At 37.8% G+C, this 23,897-nt stretch overlaps 1 protein-coding gene across 1 annotated transcript in view; it reads right to left on the reverse strand.

Moving 5' to 3' along the window:
• The window catches only part of LOC126100158 (carboxypeptidase D-like), a 250,461-nt gene that overhangs the window by 162,612 nt on the left and 63,952 nt on the right, over nucleotides 1-23,897 (reverse strand). Inside the window, exon 6 of the mRNA XM_049910700.1 lies at nucleotides 1,177-1,401. Coding sequence (XP_049766657.1) covers nucleotides 1,177-1,401 — 225 coding nt within the window. The remainder of the gene's footprint in view (nucleotides 1-1,176; nucleotides 1,402-23,897) is intronic.

Consider the following 23,897-nt stretch of genomic DNA (forward strand, 5'->3'; position numbering starts at 1 on the left):
CAATGTTTTACAAACTTTACTGCCAGTCTCTATAAAACTCTGTACAAAATAGTAGCTGAAGTTGTTATTTTTGAGGGTCTGGAGGCCTTAGTAATTCCTCCACAGACAGGTTCTATCTTTCATATTTGGTTTAAAAATAGATCTCCTGTGCCATATCCACAAATCCTTCAACTACCTCTATGAACCAGCTTCAAAGGAACACTCCACCTCCCCATTACACAGTATCAGCATACACATGAACCTCTTAACCATATTCCTCACCAGGGCTTTGACTAGCTTTCATTGTGCCCTGAAAGATGGGGCATCCTTCCCACAATCCTTCCCATTTTTCTGAAAGTGATGTTCTATCACCCTTCCTATCTACAAAATTACTGGTCCACTCTTATCTCACACACACTCCCAACCCTCTGCCTTACTGACTGTGCCCCTGTTAAAGATCCAGGTAAGACAGTCTTTCGCACCTGCTCAACATATACCATTATGTTCCCACCATATACATATTCCCCTTGCAGAGGCACCTGTGAAAGCAGTTAAATCATGTACCAGCCCCACAATAACTTCCTACACAGCCTTCTGTATGGGCAGACCACCAACCAAACAACCATCTGTCCACGGGAATGAAAGTCCACCCCCAGCCTGAGGCAATGAACAAAGTTGGCCACACAGTGATAGAATATGCTGCTGAGCACAACATGCTCAGCTTCAATGTTTGCCTTACAACCCATGCCATCTGGATCCCCTCCCCCTCCCATTATACCAGCCATCTCTGTATTACACATATGGGTATTTTCCTTTCTTCAGTTCCACAATTCTTCTGGCGTCACTCTCTGCCAGCTGCTGTTCCATACCAGTTCCATCCCTGTCACTATCCCCCCTCAGCTTATTATTCTACACACACACACTTCTCTCTCTCTCTGTGGTCTTCCTCTATTCTATCTCTCTCCTCCCTTCCAATCGACTCTTCCACTTCATCAAACGCTACATCCAACTGCCCCCGCCTAGACCTGTATGGGCTGATTGGTGCTATATTCCTATTCTGTTCCCTTACTAGTCCTTTCTCCTAGCCATCAGAGTCTCTTCCCCCTCTCTCTCCATTCAGCTACTCTGTCAAACATAAACCCTCACCTGAAATAATTGAGGTAAGAATAGGTAAAATTTCTATTTATGTCCACTTACCTGGTTCATGGTGTCCTGGGTTGTCAGTAATTTCAATGACGTATAGCTGTCGACCTTCAACACTTTTACCAACAGAATACAAGCGTGTGATTGAAGGATATGTTGCTGCTATGCGTTTAAGAAAGTTTTCCATCTCTGTGTAGTTATGGTGATAAAATGAAGTAGGCAGAATAAAACCTTCAGCATTTGTTAATGGATGTGTCATAACCTCTGGTTTCATGTCCTCTGGAAATTAAAAAAAAAGCAAAACCTGTTGCTTCAGCTGTTTCAATTGTAATGAATGGCTTTCCTTTTATGTTTCTTGATTTTCTAGTAAACTGCCCAGCTGAGCAGCAGAAATATACTGACTCAGGAATATTGCAATAGCTTTAACATCATTAGAATCTCTAGATAAAACATTCACTTAATACTTAGTAGCACAACCTTAATGACAGATCATTGTCAGAAACAACGAAAACATCTTCCAATGTACAACATATGTGGTAAAACCCTTTTCTTAAACAAAAGCAATTCACACACATCTGAGGGTGCATAAATCCCCCCACACAAACACACACTCAAACACTAAGGATGTGTTTTTCAAGAGTGACATTAAATTTAAACTCTTAACTTAACTTCTTCTCTCACATAATAAGTTCAGCATCTAGTTGTGAAATAAATTCAGACCACTGGTGTATTAAAACAGTTGTCAAACAATGGTTGTTGCACTTTGTAGATTTTATGGGAGGGAGAGGACAGAGGGAGTTGGAGGTTCTTTAGCACTAATTTGGTACAGTGCTTGCATTCCCTTAATTTACAGAAAGATTTGTCATCAATGAATAATTGTTGCAGTAAATTAAGAAAATTGTGTGTAATAGTTCATCTTATGAGTTATAACTTTGGACCAGAGATTGAATTACATGATATGACAACACTGTAATTGCATATTTTCCTGTGTTCAAACAAGGCATATATTCAGAGAAACATGAATGAGCACTGTAAGCCAGAAATCTGGCCAAAGCAGTCAAAGAGTAATGTATAGATAGCTATCTACAGCACACATGCATCTCAGCTTTGGCTAAGATAAATACTGTAGCCATCAACAGAAACAATAATATGTTATACAGCAGCTGACAGCAACAAGCTTAAATAAACAATGAATGTTGAGCTGCTGATAGAAAAATATATTTTTCCAAAAACTAGCAGGTGTAAGAAACTTAACTGAGAAGACTGCATGCCAGAATGAATAGTTATTCCACTTACACAAACCAAAATAACTACCGGTACACTAATTCACTGTTTGGTACGCCATGCGACGATATGGTCTCTTCTGAAATTTATACACTGGTCTTTATAAAATCTTCACTGAGAGGTAAACTTCCGCATGAGACCGAATGGTGACAGAATGTCTTTGGATGAACTATTGCCAATTACAATCAAGAAAATTGTGCTTAAATGATGACTGTTTCACATCATCCTTCATACAGTCTTTCGCAGGCAGAAAGACAGTTTCACTAGCCAATAAGTACCAACAAGACTGCACAGCTGATACTACTTACCACATTTACATGGCAAACTTAAGATGACGACACCCAATGGCATTTATTCACCATCATCATCTTTTACAGTTTTCAGCACCTGACTTGGTCTGCTTAGGACATAACTCTCTCCATCTTTCTCTGTCCTCCGACCATTCATCCCTCTGCACTCTGTCCCAGTTTTCTCTTCTGTTCTTCACACATTCCTTGACTCCAATGATCCATCTGTCTCTCATGTCTTCCTCTAGGTCTCTTGCCTGCTACTGAGGCAGTATCAGTATCCTGCCAACTCTCATTCTTTTAACTTGTCCATTCCATTTTCATCTTGTTTTTTTTTTCTATTGTCTCTTGCATTGGCATCTCTTTCACCATTTCTTCCACCCTGCTCATTCCTTACTCTATCCATTTTTGTTAGTTTTATCCTGATTCTTTGAAATTTCCCCTCACAAGCCTGTACCCTACTCACCTGCATTTTCATTACCCATGTACCCAATGAATATGTGAGTACTGGTGCATAATATGCATGGTGTAAACTTTGTTTGCATTTTGGTGGTCATCTATATTCCACACCACGCTTCTTACACTCTGCAGAAATTTATGGGCTTACATTCTCCTTTCACTAATATCTTAATCATGCCTTGTGCTGTCTTCTGTAATGCTCCCAAGGTACTTGAAATCGTCCACTTTTGTTAGTTGTTCCACTCTAATACTTATATCCATTGCAACTCTTCTCTTGTTCCTCACTGTCAGTGTCAATTATAGCACCAAAATGTGTGCAAACTATTTTGCAGTTTCAGTACTAATTTAGTATACATCATATGTGATAAATCACACACAAGACCGACATTAATAAGAAAGCAAAATATTACTGATGTGTGCATATTGTAGGTATTTATAAGTAAAAAGGAAAATTGAATGTTTGTGGGGTGGGGTGGGGAGTGGCCTAAAGAAGGAAAAAACAGTGACATAAGAAAGGATATACTTATAACAATAGATAATTATAAAAACATATTTTTCATTAATTCGAATATAAAGGTAAGTGGTCCATCAGAAACAATTAACAGCAATAAAAACTGTAATCAAAATAACCATCATCTCTTCCGATTTATGAGAGCTTGCTGGAAAGTAAATGCTTCTGAATTTTTTTTATGTGAAAACTCTTAGAGCTTTTTAAATAAGACAAAAATTATTAACATTCTACATCTCTATTCTTCACGTCAACAAATTTGCAGCCCTCTGTCATTACAGAGCTCCGAATTGTAGCGTGTAACACGGTGGTTTGAAATGTAACTATGTTGGTGTGTGGGAAACAGTGTGCTGAAGTCAAGTTTCAAATTCAATGACTCTGTCCACACATGGAGTGCTCTCTCCTTCAGCATGACAATGCCAGACTGCACATGAGTGTTGTGACATCTGCAACAATCCAACACCTTGGGTTCATTGTCATTGTTCATCCTCCATACAGTTCCGACTTGGCCCCATCCAATTTTCATCTTTTTCCAAAACTGAAAGAACACCTTCAAGGACTTCACTTTGATGGTGATGAAGTGATGCAAGCAGAGGTGAGGTTGTGGCTCTGTTTACAAAATCAAACCTTCTACAGTGACAGTATCAACAATCTGTTCTCTCATTGGGAGAAAGTGTTCGTCACCAGGGTGACTATGTTGAGAATATTTAAGATGCAGAATGTTAATAACATTTGTTTTATTTATAAAGCTTTAAGAGTTCATAAAAATATGGAGGCTTGCTTTCAGCATGCCCTTGTAAGCTGCTGCATCATAATTTCCAGATATCTGTGCAAATAAAATAAAATACAAGCTATACTATGAACTCCATGATTTAATACTATGATCTGACCAAAATTCTGATTTTATTTATAGAACACAGCATGAACTATGAATACGCCAAATACAAACAAGAAAAAGCCAGTTTTCTGCTATGTAAGATTACTATAAACATGGATGAACAGAAATCTTTACAGAGAAGAATTTAACATATGAAGCTGTCAAGACACATCTCAATACATTTTAATCAAACACTTTGAAACAGCAGCAGCTGAACTCAGTAACACACATTTAGTAATGGTAACTTATGCAGATCCTCCAGAAGACCTCATCTTCAAATCTGAAAGCTTGTTCAGTACCTTGAAAATACCAAAAATAGAAATCATTTGTGGTGACTTGATTTCTTCAAGCCTCCAAATAAAAGAGAGAAACTGTGACCCCTCACAAAGACTTTTAATTTAACCCTACATTAAATACACTAACAAGGATCTACATCAGATATGATTTCTATCCACACACCTGTTCTCTTTACAAGACTATGGTGTTAAATATGACTATGAGACTTTATTATTAACAGCAGCACTCTGTCCAGAAAAAAATCATCTGTCAAAATTTAGTGATAGCAGGGACTTTGTGGTAGTAATATTACGAACTTCTGTTCCTAGAAATTGGATGAAGCTTCGCATGACACAAATACAAATAGAATTTTCATGAAACATGGTCCAGATTCTCCTATCATGCAATACAGATTACATCCAGCTAGAAATAAAAGTTGGCCTGTGACTGGTACAAAAACATCCAATCCACAGAAAGTATTTCTGCATTACATTGCAAAAAGGAAAAAAAAGCATTTATAACAATTAAAACAGTCTTTGTCTAATCTTGTCTTGCTTTTTATTGTCAAATTTTATTTTGATCCACCATCTAGTTTGCTATAGTAATCCATATGTGCCACGTCCAGATACAGTACCACTTTCATAGCATATAACCTATAATCAAGAGTTAGTGCTGAGTATTGAACAGCTTCCTAAATAGCTACTGGGGTAAGAAGAAGAAGAAGGGGAAAGAAAGAGAAAACAAAACAACACAGGCTCTCACAAAATAATAAAGATACAAGGAAAGGACAAATGATGAATATATCTACAAATCACAAAACAAGATACAGGTCACTCGGAACATCAAATTTAAAACAGTCACAATACTGAATACAAAAAGTTCTAGTTTTAAAGCTATAAAATGCACAAGTGTCCTATGACAACACTGTAGCAAATATTTTCAATGAATGTTTCAGCAACATAACAAGATACCTAACCCAGGCTAACTTTGGAATTACAATGTCATACACACTACTGATATTCCAAACAGTACTGCACAACAAACATGACATTACATTATAGAATCTATGTTGTAAATACTAATCTCCATTTTTCTACAAATATTTTCTAGGTTGCTAAAACAACTTCTCCCCCCACCCTCTCCACCACTACTGGTGTTGCACAACAAACATGACATTACATTATAGAATCTATGTTGTAAATACTAATCTCTCTTTTTCTACAAGTATTTTCTAGGCTGCTAGGACAACTTCTCCCCTCCCCTCTCTACCCCTCCTCACAGTGTTCCTCATCCACCCACTGCCACCATTACACATTGTGTCACAGACAATGAAGTAAATCGCAAGAAAGTAGCAGAGCTTAACGGCACCTCAAAGAAGCTCTTTTATAATGAGCTGCTAGTGAATACAAACAAGAATTCATTGCAACCAAATAACCAGGACAGCTTCAGCCACTCTAAATCCACAAACAAAGCTGTCTATTACTTTGTGTGCTATCGTAAAACATACAGACAGAAATGAAATGCTTATTGAATATTTCTAAACCTGCCCAAAGAATTTGATACTAAAACGAAAGGAATCTGAGATATTCCAAATGAATGTAATAGATCCTGTCCCCAGCAACAAGGAGTTCTGTATCCTACACACTACCTATGGTATTTTTCCCACGTGGAATGTTTCCCTCTATTATATTCCTACCTATGGTATTCGATAGACATTACTTCAGACACCTCTGTTACCTTTCCCCCTCCCTGTCCAATTTGCATGTGACGTGTTCGAAGTGCAACTGTCATTAAACCTTCATATGAGCTCTAACTTCTCTGGTTTTACCATAATGGTCACTTTGCGAGATGTATGTAGCAGGAAGTAACATGTTACCATGCCTGAAACTACTTGGAATGTACTCTCAGAATTTTAACAGTAAACCTCTCTGTGAAGCACAACAGTTTTCTCATAGCAACTTACACTGGGGTTAGTTGAACTTCTCTGTGATGCTTTCATGTTTACCAACCAAAACTATGATGATATATACTGCTCTTCTTTGGATTTTCTCTGTTGTCTTATTAATCCTACCTACTTAGTACCCCAGTCTGATGAACAACATTCAATAATTTCTTACTGATTTCATAGCCTTCCTTTCTCATTGGCTAATTAAATTTCCTAAGGATTCTTCCAATGATTCTCAGTCTGGTATCTATTTTCCTTACAACTACTTTATGAGGTCATCCCCTTTTAATCACACCTGATACATGTTCCTAGATATGTTATAACTGTGGTGTTTCGAGTAATTGATTGCCAGTTATGTAGCAGAATTGTATTGTCCAGTCACAATAATGTGATCACTTGTCAAAAGCTTGAATAACCACCTTCTCCAGCACAGACAGCTGCGAGATGTGCAGAAAGAGAATCAGGTGGTCCCACAGACTGTCAGTTGGGTTTAAATCCAGGAAGTTTGGTCATCACGGAAGTAAGGTTAACTCATACTGGTGCTCTTCAAACTGCGCACATAACTGCGAGCTGTGTGACATGTTGCATTGCCTACTGGTAGTTGCCATTGTGCCGAGGAAAAACAAGCATGCAGGGCTGGACATAGGCCTAAAGCATAGATGCAAACTTGTGTTGATCCAGTGTCCCTTCCAGAATGACTGGATCAACCAGGGAATGCCACAAAAACATTCCCCAGTACTCCTCCGGCCAGGACCATCCCAGTGATTGTTGCGGGGTGTTTGATTTCAGATGTTTCACGTCATACATGGCCATTTGTCTGGTGGAGCACAAAACATGATTCATAGGAAAAGGTCACCTGTCAACATGCAGTGGATGTCCAGTTGCAGTACTGGTGTTCAAAGTCCAACCTTCATCGACAACGAACAGCAGCCAACATGGGTGCATGAATGTGATGCCTGCAGTGGAGGCCCAAATGCAGCAATGTTCACTTAACGGCCATTGAGGAGACACTGTTGGTGCCTCCTTGCTTCATCTGGGTGATCAGTTGCTCAAAAGTTCCATGTCTATTCACCAGTATACATCTCTGCAGTAGTTGTTCACCCCTGTCATCTAAGCCCCATGATGCCTAGGCACAGGTTTTGAATAGCTTCATTTTGTCATGCATGGTATACTTTAACCACAGTGGCACACTAATAGTTTACAGACTCAATCATTTTGGAAATGCTACCACCCTTGGCCTGAAAGCCAGTGATCACACGCTTTCAGACATCAGGTAACTCACCCATTTCCTTATTACAATTATGACTGCATTGTTTTCCATGTCCCCCCGACACAGTGTATCCACCCTCCACTGCTAGTGCTTCCATATGCCATGTGAGAGTGGTTATTGCATGTTGATGTTGAACATAGGCAATGGTTACATTAAAGTGACTGGTCCATGTGCAATGGGTATTTATGCCCATTTCTGATTGCATTTGTTTAAGCTGAAGGCCAACAGCAACACCTCCACCAAGTGTTAATCTTTTGTATGTGTTTTAGCATTTTGCTACAATGGTGCTAAGACAACCTTATAAAAGACTGAAATCAGTAATATTGGTCTAGTTCTGCATATTGGTTTAGTGATGCATGTTGAAAACAGAACGAATGCTTGGAGTATCTTGTTGCCCCATGGAACTACAATACACAGCTACTGTAACATGACCAATGTCTTTTGAATAATCTATATAGAATTGTACGGCTATCCCATCAACTCAGATCATCTTTCCTAAGTTGACAGATTTTAATTTACTATTTGTTAGATGAAAATGTGTCAATATCTGTCATTTTGGCATTCTCGTGATGATTGAAAGGAGGAACCACAGTTTGCAGTTTCTCAGTGAAACAATTTCAGAACGTTGAATTCTGTATTCTAGTCTTATCAATGAGTGACTTGTATAGACCTGTTAGAACCATTTACTTTCTTGCTATATGTCATTGTATCGTTCATAGATCGTACTTCCATTAACGAAAAATTGCACCATTATTTCTCTTACAGGCATACAATAACACACAGATAAACAGAAATATTAACTGTTTGATCTAACAATGTATTCAGTTTTTCATTAGCCCAGAATACAAAGTTGCTTTATCAGAACACTATTAAATCACGACTCACCCCACGTAACTGGACATTCCTTTTAAGACCATCTTCACCCATTTTTATGTAGTCATATTGGTTATTGTACAATTTTATTCCATTATGCATTCTGATTTTTTGACAGGTAAAAACATTAATGTTATGACAACTTGTGGTACAAAGATTATTCTTACAGTTGTTTTGATAGTAAGCTTCAGTAATTCCAGATATTCTCTTACAAAAAAGTTTTGTTTCCTATACAAAAGCACTGCAAGTTCAGAATGTTCAGGACAGGAAATAAAAGAAGACAACTCTTGTTACCTTATGCTGCAAATGATTTTTATAACTTTATTTTTAATCATTTCTTCTCTGAATTTCAGTGCCCCTCCCAGAACAGATCAGCCATGCAGTACTCATAAACAGCTGCTACTCAGGTGACAGACTAAATGCAGAAGACATATGTGGGCTTCTTAAGTTAGAAATTACTTCATATGCCAAAGATCAGTTAATTGCTACATTCAGAGGCAGGAGTACATCTTCTACATTAAATAGGCTACAACAGGAATCCATGGTAAGATTCAGAATTAGCATCATTTATTAGTGATTATAATGGCATCACAGTACTAGAAATATGCTGAAACTAGAAGTGGAAACTAGTGAAACATTCATTTCTGATGTTAACTGTGAGGTTATTATCAATTCTGAATGTAAAATAAGGTAAAGCATTAAAGTCTGTCACACAATGTCATAGGGTTCTTTCATAGATTATATGCTTTGGGAACTGTAGCGGTGGAACGAACACTTCAGAGAAAACCTGGAGAAGATTGCATGTAAATTTCCTGATCATTGTGTTCTCATGAGGGAGATTTCAACTCACCAGCTATAGAAGCGAGTCATGTAATTAAACTATGAGACAAGGATTAAAGTGAGGTTCATCAAAACATATTTTTTGAAAACTATTTTTAGCATTTAGCTCCAGAACTGACTCATAAATGCAACATACATTAGATCTCTTAGTGGCAAACAGACATGAATTTTTCAGTTCCCATTGTAGAGGAGATTTACAATAACTATGTCTTTTACAGCATCAATGACTGTAGGTATTAACAGGAAAGTTGGCATGTGAGACAAGCAACAGATTGTAGATTATCTGACCAATCAACTCCAAATAGTTGTCTCTGGGGCTGAAATAATGGATGATTAATATATACAATTGAATCTTATTGTACAGTGTGCTGTAGAGATGCAAGAGCTGAGCAAGGCTGTAAATTCTGGAAAAGTCCCACAATGATCCAATAACTATGTTATGAAGTTGCTACAAAAATAGAATGAGCTTCATCAAACACAAAAAAAAAAACCTTTGCGACAAACAAAAACTGAAAATAACCAAAACAAGTATAACGAGAACAATGCAAGAAGCGTTCAGTGAATTCAAAAGTAAAATTTTGTCTACAGATCTAACAAAAAAAAAAAATCAGAATATATGTGACACCACATAATTATCAAATTATGCAGCATTATGAGGATAAATTACTTTTTGGAAGTATGGCCAAAGAACTTATCATAATTACTGTTTTACTTCTCATGAGCTTATTCTGTGTTTGCGAATAAGACCTCATATAAGGTGTTGGTCCTATTTGAATTGTCTATTTTAATTAGGACTCCTGATATACATTCCAAAAAGAAAAAAAAAAAAAGAAGGAAACAATGCACCACGAAGGAATTATATGAATTGGTAAATGTTATGTACATCTACAGACAAATAAACGACCACAATTTTAGAAAAATTGGAACAATTTACTCATGAGAAAGAGCTTCACAAATGGAGTGACACAATAATGCATTGGTCCACCACTTGCCCCTACACAAGCAGTTATTCGGCTTTGTACTGACTAATGGGGTTACTGGATGTCCTCCTGAGGGATATCGTGCCAAATTCTGTCCAATTGACACATTAGATTGTCAGAATCCTCAGCTGGTGGGTAGGTCCTGCCCATAATGCTCCAAATGTTCTCAACTGGGGAGAGATCTGGCGACCTTGCTGGCTGAGGCAGGGTTTGGCAAGCACAAAGACAACCAGTAGAAACTCTCGCTGAGTATAGAAGGGCAATATCTTGCTGAAATGTACATCCACGACGGTCTGCCATGAAGGGCAACACAACAGGATATAGATTATCATCAGCATGCCACTGTGCTATAATGGGTCAGAGATGACAACCAAATGGGTCCTTCTATGAAATGAAATGGCAACCCAGACCATCACTCCTGGTTGTTGGCCATATGGCAGGCAACAATCAAGGTGGTATCCCACCACTATCCACGGCATCTCCAGATGCATCTTCAGCCCAGAATCTCATTGACTGAAGTGCAGTTGTCTTCAGTTATGAGTCTTGCTTTGAAATGAGTCCCGATTCCTTTGTTCATAACAATAGATCAATAGATGCATGTAAGTACTATCAAAATAATTTTTAAAATATCTGTAAAACACACACACACACACACACACACACACACACACAGAGAGAGAGAGAGAGAGAGAGAGAGAGAGAGAGAGAGAGAGAGAGAGAGAGAGGGGGGGGGGGGGGGGGGTGCTGTATATAAAATTGCAAAAGAGAATTCACTGCACCTGAAAATGACAACACATGTGGAGCACAAATGGATAATGTTGTAAACAATCTGAAATACTGGCTGTGGTTCGTAAGTTGTGTAAAAAAAATGTTACGAAAGCAAAGAGGACTTCATCACAGACTTAAGTCAAAGCCTTACTGACAAACAAAAGCTGAATAAAGCCAAAATGAACATAATGAAAATAATGATGACAGCACTCATTGAACCCAAAAGTTAAATTCGCAGACAATTTTGACCAACAATCCAAAAAGGCTTGGTCTCATTTAAAAATCAGCAAATAAACCAAAATAATCTACCCAGTTACACAGTGTTCATACTGGCACTGTAAAGAGGAGGACAGACATATGCAAAATACTGAATTCAATCTTGGTAGCAGATTGTAACACAATTCCTCCTTGTAATCTAGTATCAACACTAAAATGACAGATACTGAGATTAGTGATAGTCAAATAGAAAATCAATTAAAATTGCTCAACAGTGGAATGGCATCTCGAACTGATTTGACACCTTAACGTTCTACGCAGATTATGTGAGGTAACTTACTCCACTTCTAGCAGCTGTTTATTGTAGGTCAATGATGCAACAAGCAGTTCCACATGACTGGTAAAAAGTGCGGGTCATTCCCATTTTCCAAGAAACGTCACCAGAAAGTTACACGTAACTGTAGGGTTATGTCACTGACTACAATCCATTGCAAAATTATGGAACCTGTTTTAATGCTGTCTTACTACAACCTTTGTGGAGAATTAAAATTTCCACTATAGAAACCAACATGGATTTCACAACACAGAGATGAAGTGAAATTCAGCTCACTCAGTTTGTCCATGAGATCCACAGTGCCAATGATGCCAAGTTGATGCTGTGTTCCAGTTTCCCACTGTTGTTAACTGGACAAAATATGAGCTTACTGAGTAGCAGACAAGATTTTTCAGGGATTCCTAGCAGACAAAACTCAACTTGTCAGTCAGCATCTGAAAAACTTCACACATATATATTGTTTACAATATGCGTAACTATAAACCAACTAGTTGATAACGTTGGAAGCTCCTTGTGGCTGTTCATGGACCATGCTGTTGTCCATAGGAAAGTTGCACTTCAGGAAGGCTGTAGCAAAATGTAGCAAGGCCTGCAGAGGCAAGATTTCTTGGTCCAAGGACTGTACATAAATAAATGTAACAATTGTGAATTAATATTGTGAGAAACTCATTTCTGTTTCATAACACTGTATGCAATAAATCCCTGAAAACAGTAACACCTTTAAAGTATCTAGCAGTGACAATCCAAAGTGACCTAAATGGGAATGACCTCATAAAGGCAGTTGTTCAAAAATTAAATGATCAGCTGAGATATTTGAAGAATCTTAAAAAAGTGTAATTCTTTCACAAAAGAAGTGGCTTAAAAAGCATACATTTGACTGATTCTTGAGTACTGCTTGTCTGTCTACATTCTTACCGTGTTAGGTTAATAGGAGTTGGAGGGCAGGAGGGAGAGAGAGAGAGAGAGAGAGAGAGAGAGAGAGAGAGAGAGAGAGAGAGAGAAGCCTGCACAGAAAAGGCATGTTTCATCACCAGTTAATTCAGCAAATGCGAGAATGTTCTGGGGATGCTCATTACATTCCAGCGGCAGATGCTACAAGAAAGCCAATGTCCTGTAAGTAGTAATTTACTGTTCGAATCCTGAGTTTGTACATTCCAAGAGGAATAACATCAAAGAAATTAAAGCTTATTCAGAGGTTTACAAAAAGCAATTCTTCCCAGGCATCATTCAATAATGGAACAGTAACTGGCACAAATGATACTTATACAAGAAATGCCTTCCCCTTACACATTGTAAGGTGACTCACAGAGTATAAATCTAGATGTAGAGCAAGGCTTCACAGCAAATGTGCTACTTGAGCAAACGGTGAGTGCACATCTACGAGCTGCAAATACTGTACCCCCTCCATTGTGGAGGGTGGGGAGCTGTGGGGATCCTTGTGTAAATGAGGAAATCGATCCTGAAGGAAATGCTTATAGAAATACACGATACCTATGAATTTTTCGTCGCACTGCTGATCAGGTACTTCAAGCTACAGTTTAGTATAAAATGTGTACCGCAATGTTTTTCATTTTCCCATCTAGTTGTGTTACATATCCTGATTTATTTCCCAAATAGCCGGACTCTGTCAGTGATCTGATACGCTAATAAATTCCATGATAAATCTACATTTTCTGCACTTCCTTCAATACTGCTAAGGATGTCAAATCCAGCTGTACGCCTGTGATACCTACACACTGATAAGAGTGCTAAACAATGTGCAATGAATTCTTAACAAAGAATTTGTGAACTGGCTTTGAACGTCGTCATTATATGCCTTTATATGTATGGGAAAATGATTTTCATGTTTGATGAACGCTCCTCACAAAACTATTCTACCTGAAGTGGATAAATGTTTAGCTGCAACTGCTAAGTTTTCTAGTATTAAATCACCATTCATGAAAGCACACTAGGCCTTTGCTAAAGTATGCAATTTTTCAGCTCATCTAGATGGTGACCTACTTGGTTTTGCTTCCTCTTCTTCCTCCTACTGAGAGATTGTACATGCTAAGGTCCTTCAATTTTCCATTTCCATATTCTTTGACATGGTGAGACATGTGGAGCCTTTTTAAACTGAACTACCTGAAAGTATTTAATATCTTATGATGCACTAAACTTTTTGCAAACACATCACTTCTTGCATAAAAAGACAAGATTCCTCAAACTGCAGATTAAAGTGTGAAGGCTCAGTCAGTGATATACAAAGCTGTCTTGCCATCACTGCTATTATTTCACAGCTGCTGCTTCTCCAGTGTTGTTGCAACTACAGTGTGCACGTATATTTTCCACACTCCCCATCCAGCCGTTACTGCACTACTCGTGAGCAAGAATCTGATCAAGTGCGAGTACTCACACTCAAAATCAGTGAGTTGTTAAGCCCCGATGTAGACAGTCACTGAAATCAAGACATCTGCTCTCATTGGTGAATATGGCTTTGCACCATTCACCCCTTTGGTTGCGAGGCTGCAAGATGATAAGAGATGAGAGGTAGCATGGCAAGCAGCATCTTTGTTCAAAGCTCAGCTTCTTACAAATGATTCCTGATGGCTTTATCTGGCATAATGGGTGCAATATGCCAAAGCTGCCACACAATCGGCAATGGTTCCTTGTATGATGCAGTATCCCAAGCACAAATTTGTATGTCACTGTCATCCTGAATCAGGATCATGAGCAGGTGCACCTTTGTTGAAAAACCAACATCAACAACATCCAGATGCATCTCATATTCAATGCATTGTTTGTTGAGGGTCATAGACCAACAACATGGATTCATTGACATTCAGATAATTACACAAATCTGTTCTACAGTCTCAGCTTCAAGTTACTATAATGTTTAACAACTCACTAAAATAGTCATAACAACAGACTGTTATCTCAAATACAATTGTTATGGGGTCAACTTTTCATGCTTTGCATTGTTTCCTGTTCCAGCACATTCTGACTTATTGCTTTTATTGCCTGTTATCAGTTCCTCACTCAAATGTCTTTCCAAAAGTTCATTTTTCATTGATGAGCGTGTAAATTTATGAGACTGATGTTTGGTTTCTGGGATGGAGTGTGTTTCTCTGACACCTGTAGTTTATCTGGTAGAATGACAGAATGGACATGACAGCATCAGTGAAATTTGACTTTCCTTCTGCTTAGAGAACTAGAATTATCACAATGGTATAGATTCTGAGTACATACCATGTATAAAGTACAATTTGCTACATATATGGGGCAGCAGTGAGTTATAAAGCACTGTACAACTGCAAAATCCCGAAACAAACAGCTATCATAAAGGATGGATAGATACAGCAAATGATGTAAACCTTGTTAACTGATTTAAACTGTGCACACCAGAACTGTAAGTGATCAGAAGAAAGCTTACGTTTCAATACGATCTGTGTGTTATTTATAAATGATCATTGTGTGTGTGTGTGTGTGTGTGTGTGTGTGTGTGTGTGTGTGTGTGTGTGCGTGTGTGTGTGTGTGCGTGTGTGTAAGAACATCTAAACACAGTCAAGTATAAATCATACAACGGAAACTCCAGGTAGGAATATCAACGATGTAGGGAAAGACAGATTGCTACTTACCATAAAGAAGACAGATCCAGTTGCAAACAGGCACAATTAAGAGACACTCACTCACATTTTTCAGTCACAGGCTTCATTGTTAGAAGACACACACACACACACACACACACACACACACACACACACAAGCAAGCAAGCAAGCAAGCAACCAAGCGCACCTCATGCACACGACTGCCAACTCCAGCATCTCGGGCCAGAAATGCTGAAGTTGATGGTCACGTGTGTGTGTGTGTGTGTGTGTGTGTGTGTGTGCGCGCCTGCACACGTGCATCTCTCTTCCTGACAAAGGCTGTGGCCAAAAGCTGTATGTCAGCATCTTTTAATTGTGCCTGTCCGCAACTTGACGTGTCTTCAGAATGAGATTTTCACTCTGCAGCAGAGTGTGCACTGATATGAAACTTCCTGGCAGATTAAAACTGTGTGCCGGACTGAGACTCGAACTTGGGATCTTTGCCTTTCGTGGCCAAGTGCTCTACCATCTGAGCTACCAAGCACAACTCATGCTCCATCCTCACAGCTTTACTTCCGTCAGTATCTCGTCTCCTACGTTCCAAACTTTACAGAAGCTCTCCTGCGAACCTTGCAGAATTAGCACTCCTGAAAGAAAGGATATTGTGGAGACATGGCTTAGCCAAATGTTTGACGTGTCTTCTTTACAGTAAGAAGCCAACTGTCTTTTCCTACATTGTTAAATATAAATCATTGTACACAAGGAAAAAGGTAGATCGCGATAATCATCTATGAAGGTAGCAAACAATGTTAACCTGCCACTAAGTCACAGTAAGATACAGCCAAGGGCCATCTAGCCAAAAGGCTCAGAAGACTATACAGTAATATTTCACCACTTTTTTGGCAAATAAAGAGATTGTTTGAATCAGACCTTTCTGTGCAGTGAACACATACTTCATCTTTCTCAATGGGATCAGTTAGCCTCAATGTTGTGTTATTTGCTGTTGAACTGTCCGCATATTGCCTCTTGGAGATTTAATAAACACTATTGTTAGCACACTCAACCAATGATTCAGTAACAGTTGTATCATACATAATAAGTAAAAAAGAACACGAAAATATGCTTTGGATACATCAATATTTATTTGTACTCAAGGAATTCTGTTTCACTTACATACCTGTACTTCATAAGATTACAGTAGAAATGACTTATGCAAAAAAAATTAAGTATATGCATTTCAGATCAAAGCAGAATACAAACTAAACTGACACAAATAAAATAACAGTACCACTGCATGGGGATCAGCACAGTGCCAAACTAAAATATATCAATCACCAAAAAGACAAAAAATGCTACCATCACTTTATTAAGAAATAAATGTGAACAGTGCTTCAACACGATAATAACAATAAGTCTTTGAACATATTCATTTACTAAAAGTATGAACAATAAAGTTTCCTGTGCCCAAAAAAATACCAACATTTCACCCCCCCCCCCCCCCCCCCCCCCCCCCCCCCCCCCCCCTCTCACACACACACACACAAAATCTTAAATATGTTATTCCATCTGTGGCTACAGCATGCTAACTTAAACATTACAGATCTATTTCCATTTCAAGTCAGTCTTAATTTTTGTTACTTTTGCATCAACAATGGCAAACTGTTCCACACATTAAAAAAAATCAGCTCCATAATTAAAATATATAACTAGATGAACTCCTTCTAAACAAATTACATAATTTTCTTTATCAAGATTACATTAATCAAGATGAAAAACTATGATTCAACCTTTTAGATCATAGACAACCAATAGGCATGCAAACGTCAGAAATAACTCTTGCTTTAGCTTTCAAATATTCCAGCTTCAAGATTGGGTGTTGAAAAACTCTCAACATTCTGATGCCTGAACAGGATTTTTTACAAGGCATGAGAAATTATTTGGCAAGGTGAAGAGGTAGCTCAGCCTTAGCAGGAACTAATTTGGTCACATGACGCGGTACAGTCACATTCGGATTCAAAGTGGTGCGTGTTGTTACTTTGTATTGTGAGAGTGAAAAAACTTCAAGGTAAGCCACAAGAACTTGCTATTAACATCATTAATTTTAGTCACAATGGAAACAAGAAAGGTATGATAGGCAATTAAATGTGCAACAAATTTTGGCAAGCAAACATTAAGCAACATGATGAGGGACAACACGATGCTAATTGATTTTATTGTTTTCCAGTTTCCTTGTCCATTTTCCTCCAGGAGGCATCACACACTTTTGCTGTGATTCATGGTCTTTCAAGTCTTCTAATGTCACCATATTGTGAAAGAAAGTTGGTCTTGTTGTATTTCGGTTAGCATTTTTGGCTAGTAACACCAAGGTGCTGGGTTCGATTCTTTTTCTGGTGGAAAAGTCTGGAGCAGTTCTGCTCATCCTTGTGGGGGCACTATGAATAAATGTTGAAAACTGAAAGAGTCTGACAACTATTCTCAAACAACTGTGTCATGGAAATGCTTCGCATTCTGAATGCACAGTCTTATTTTGTGGCCGCTTCTGCTCTATGAGTACAATAAGCAAATTTCGGACTATCATGTAGAAATGGGCACAAAAAATAAAAAAAATACAGAAATACAAGGAAAGCCAAACTTTTGCATTAACAAATGAGCACCAACTTTCTCCTCTTGATTCCACAGACAAAATTTTGTAACAAAATGATTCGCCATACTATCTAGACTTAAATCCTATAGAACATGTCTGGAACCTTGCATAGAACATGATACATCATCATAATATGCCAAATATCTCACTCTCTAATGAGTAAAAAAAAGACTGATGCTTTTGCTGCTAATAAACATATGTCTTGTGTTGCCTTGGTGTAATGCTACTTCAGCAGTTTGTGTGTAAATTTCACTGCTTTTATATTCAAGTAGCTTTTCAGTTTGTCTTACAAGGTTGAGCGGACCTCTTTCCAGACCTTTCCAACACAAAAAAAAATTTGAAGTTGACAGCAGGAACTGAGCCCAAACCTCAGCAATGATAGCCAAAACTGTTAACCACTAGCAGTCTATTGCTCTAACTATTGTGACATCAGTATTGTGACGTTAGAAGACTTGAAAGGCTGGCTGTCATGTAAAAAAATGTATGATGTACTGACAAAGGAACTGAAAATATCACAAAATTAATAAGCACAGATTCGAAGAAAGCAACGGCATCATCATCCGTGACTGAAACAGCAAACAATGAATCAACAGTCACTGCTGTGGAAAATAATGCGGCCACTGGGGAAGGGAATTTATGAGTACTGCCAGCCAAGCCTCATGAGCAGCTAACCTGAGCAATATTGTACACATTGTTTTTCTTTTGGTTCTAAATGGCCACTTCATTCAGTGGCACTTAAAGAAATTTAGCACTTCAAAGCACTCCACTTGTAAGAATACAAGTGTACACTATTTCTACTTTCCCTCCCTGCTTCTTGGGTGTAAACATGACATATGTGCATTCATACTTCATCTTTCTCAATGCAAGCACTTATTGCCTCACTGTTGTGTTACTCTCCGAAGATTAATATACACCTGAAACATTGTTAAGCAACTGTCTCGGGTTTCCATGCTTTTCAATGGCACTCAAAACTTTGTTTTGTATGTTAGGTCATGACCAAGTTTCTAAATCTGTTTTATTAATCTCACATACTGCACCCGCAGCATGCATATGAAAGACTTTGAAGATAAGCACTATTCACAAAACTTAGTTTCATTTGCAATTCCTCACATATTTTTCATAAAACGTAGCTGATTTTGTGTGATTAAAATTTTGTTTAGTTTACGGTACATACCAATCCATCAGCAACATACTTTTCATAATCTAAGAACTGTTACAAGTAAAATGCTTTGCTATCCCAGTTATACATAGGATTTATGCTTAATGCAAAAAAAAACTTGTAATCTAATAGCTTCTTTCCTTAAGTGATTGTAACCTCATCTCAAATTTCTCAAAGTCTGTTACTATACTCACCCATCTCACTTTTACTTCTTTACCCTGAAACAGTTCAGTAAATAGTTTGCAACCTCATTATGTCACTTACATGGTAAACAGATAACACTATGTTGAAGAAACAGATTAAGAGATGTAAATTGGTAGCTCACTTTTTTGGCAATACAAGTCCTGCCTTATAAATTATTGTATTTCAACAGACAAAAATGCTTTATCAAAATAATGTAAATTTGTAATCAAAAATATGAAATCTGCAATTAAAAGGCACTGTATATTATGTCTTTTGCATGACAATAAGGAACTTTGTTATTACATAATTTTAATACAAATACAGACACTCTACAACAATAACAGCAAACACCACAATTTACTTTCCTGATTTTGAAAGTAAATTATAGTAATGCACGGTTTGATTTACATGTTTACCTTGACATGCAAAAAACTACAATTCCAGGCCTGATGAATTATAGGAACAACACTTTACACTGTAGTTAACTTTTCTCTGGCAGTTTATGTAAGTTACATTTAAAATATCCTTCTTTGAAAATGTTTACAGCACATATAACTATGAAATAATCTTCTTGGCAATGTAGCTTATAAATGTGCAACAGTATTTTGGGGACTATATTTCTGTTCTACATAAGATATTACTGCATCAGTTTATATATTACATTAAGAACATTACATTTACTTCACAACTATATTTAAAACTACATACACTATTGTTTCATAAATGAATCACAACTGCAGAATATGTTGCTTCAAATAAACTCACAACAGTATAACACAGTTCTGACATCATTAATGTTTGGTACTTACACACAGTTCACCAATTTCATAGTTACACCATGTTCCAAAATGAAAAATGGTAATCCGGTAAAGAGAAATCCTAAACACAGGTGGAAACTCTTAGAAAATTTCTTTTATTTCTGTCTATGATCACAAAATTATTAAATCCTCAGACTATTAGTTTCAGTCAGCAATGACACCTTCAGATCTGCAGCAAAACATGGGAAAAACCATATAAAATAAATGGACTGTCAACACCTCAAAACATTAAAATAGCTGATAATGAAAAGTATTACTGACAAACATGTAGAAAACAAGCACTTCAAATATGACAAGAAATACCTATATTAAAACATGTCCTAATATAATGAACCCATAGTGGCATCATCAAAAGATACACACAAAATCAGCATAGCATCCTTCCACATATTTAAAATATGATATACACCAGGGCACAGTGGCACAGTGTCAGCGGAATAATCTTGTTAACAGCACCACTGTTCATGACACAATGCAATACAGTAGCAACAAAATGTTTATGTCATAAGCTTGTTATATGTCATACTGTATGCCTACATATGTATGATGCCTACATATGTACGATGATATAAAAGAAATTATTCAGATAGTGAAGGGAGACGAAAATTTAATAGACATGGGTGACTGGAATTCGAGTGTAGGAAAAGGGAGAGAAGGAAACGTAGTAGGTGAATATGGATTAGGGCTAAGAAATGAAAGAGGAAGCCACCTGGTAGAATTTTGCACAGAGCACAACTTAATTATAGCTAACACTTGGTTTACGAATCATGATAGAAGGTTGCACACATGGAAGAACCCTGGAGATACTAAAAGGTATCAGATAGATTATATAATGGTAAGACAGAGATTTAGGAACCAGGTTTTAAATTGTAAGACATTTCCAGGGGCAGATGTGGACTCTGACCACAATCTATTGGTTATGACCTGTAGATTAAAACTGAAGAAACTGCAAAAAGGTGAGAATTTAAGGAGATGGGACCTGGATAAACTGAAAGAACCAGAGGTTGTACAGAGTTTTAGGGAGAGCATAAGGGAACAATTCACAGGAATGGGGGAAAGAAATACAGTAGAAGAAGAATGGGTAACTTTGAGGGATGAAGTAGTGAAGGCAGCAGAGAATCAAGTAGGTAAAAAGACCAGGGCTCTTAGAAATCCTTGGGTAACAGAATAAATGTTGAATTTAATTGATGAAAGGAGAAAATATAAAAAAGCAGTTAATGAAGCAGGCAAAAAGGAATACAAACGTCTCAAAAATGAGATCGACAGGAAGTGCAAAATGGCTAAGCAGGGATGGCTAGAGGACAAATGTAAGGATGTAGAGGCTTATCTCACTAGGGGTAGGATAGATACTGCTTACAGGAAAATTAAAGAGACCTTTGGAGATAAGAGAACCACTTGTATGAACATCAAGAGCTCAGATGGAAACCCAGTTCTAAGCAAAGAAGGGAAAGCAGAAAGGTGGAACGAGTATATAGAGGGTCTATACAAGGGTGATGTACTTGAGGACAATATTATGGAAATGGAAGAGGATGTAGATGAAGATGAAATGGGAGATACGATACTGCATGAAGAGTTTGACAGAGCACTGAAAGACCTGAGTCGAAACAAGGCCCCCGGAGTAGACAACATTCCATTGGAACTACTGACGGCCTTGGGAGAGCCAGTCCTGACAAAACTCTACCATCTGGTGAGCAAGATGTATGAGACAGGCGAAATACCCTCAGACTTCAAGAAGAATATAATAATTCCAATCCCAAAGAAAGCAGGTGTTGACAGATGTGAAAATTACCGAACAATCAGTTTAATAAGCCACAGCTGCAAAATACTAACACTAATTCTTTACAGACGAATGGAAAAACTAGTAGAAGCCGACCTCGGGGAAGATCAGTTTGGATTCCGTAGAAATACTGGAACACGTGAGGCAATACTGACCTTACGACTTATCTTAGAAGAAAGATTAAGGAAAGGCAAACCTACATTTCTAGCATTTGTAGACTTAGAGAAAGCTTTTGATAATGTTGACTGAAATACTCTCTTTCAAATTCTGAAGGTGGCAGGGGTAAAATACAGGGAGCGAAAGGCTATTTACAATTTGTACAGAAACCAGATGGCAGTTATAAGAGTCGAGGGACATGAAAGGGAAGCAGCGGTTGGGAAGGGAGTGAGACAGGGTTGTAGCCTCTCCCCGATGTTATTCAATCTGTATATTGAGCAAGCAGTAAAGGAAGCAAAAGAAAAATTCAGAGTAGGTATTAAAATCCATGGAGAAGAAATAAAAACCTTGAGGTTTGCCGATGACATTGTAATACTGTCAGAGACAGCAAAGGACCTGGAAGAGCAGTTGAACGGAATGGACAGTGTCTTGAAAGAAGGATATAAGATGAACATCAACAAAAGCAAAACGAGGATAATGGAATGTAGTCGAATTAAGTCGGGTGATGCTGAGGGAATTAGATTTTGAAATGAGACACTTAAAGTAGTAAAGGAGTTTTGCTATTTGGGGAGCAAAATAACTGATGATGGTCGAAGTAGAGAGGATATAAAATGTAGACTGGCAATGGCAAGGAAAGCGTTTCTGAAGAAGAGAAATTTGTTAACATCGAGTATAGATTTAAATGTCAGGAAGTTGTTTCTGAAAGTATTTGTATGGAGTGTAGCCATGTATGGAAGTGAAACATGGACGGTAAATAGTTTGGACAAGAAGAGAATAGAAGCTTTCGAAATGTGGTGCTACAGAAGAATGCTGAAGATTAGATGGGTAGATCACATAACTAATGAGGAAGTATTGAATAGGATTGGGGAGAAGAGAAGTTTGTGGCACAACTTGACCAGAAGAAGGGATCGGTTGGTAGGACATTTTCTGAGGCATCAAGGGATCACCAATTTAGTATTGGAGGGCAGCGTGGAGGGTAAAAATCGTAGGGAGAGACCAAGAGATGAATACACTAAGCAGATTCAGAAGGATGTAGGTTGCAGTAGGTACTGGGAGATGAAGAAGCTTGCACAGGATAGAGTAGCATGGAGAGCTGTATCAAACCAGTCTCAGGACTGAAGACCACAACAACAACAACATGCCTACATATATTCATCAATTATATAAGTGTACAAATGCAATAGAACGAAGAATGCAATAGGTAATGTCTACGGTGGGCTTACCAGGTGTGTAAGTTATTACAGTGATAAAATGCAATAAGTCAAAAACACAGCTAAAGTTATTTAAACTGTTAAATGGAAATGGTTAAGTGCTGCTTTGTAATTCTGGGATCACTTGTAGCTAACAGAACAATATAAAAATGATAAAATAAGTGGGGAAAGAAGCCAAATGGATGAAACAATGCTATGCTGATTTTGTTTGTATCTTCTGACAATGCCGCTATGGCTTCTTTATATTAGGACATATTTTAAAACAGGTATGCCTTGTCATATTTTAGGCACATGTTTTCCACATCCGTGTTGAAATACTCTTCATTATGGCCTATTTTATTGTTTT

This window comes from Schistocerca cancellata, chromosome 9 (assembly GCF_023864275.1).
Source record: "Schistocerca cancellata isolate TAMUIC-IGC-003103 chromosome 9, iqSchCanc2.1, whole genome shotgun sequence".
Lineage (NCBI taxonomy): Eukaryota > Metazoa > Arthropoda > Insecta > Orthoptera > Acrididae > Schistocerca > Schistocerca cancellata.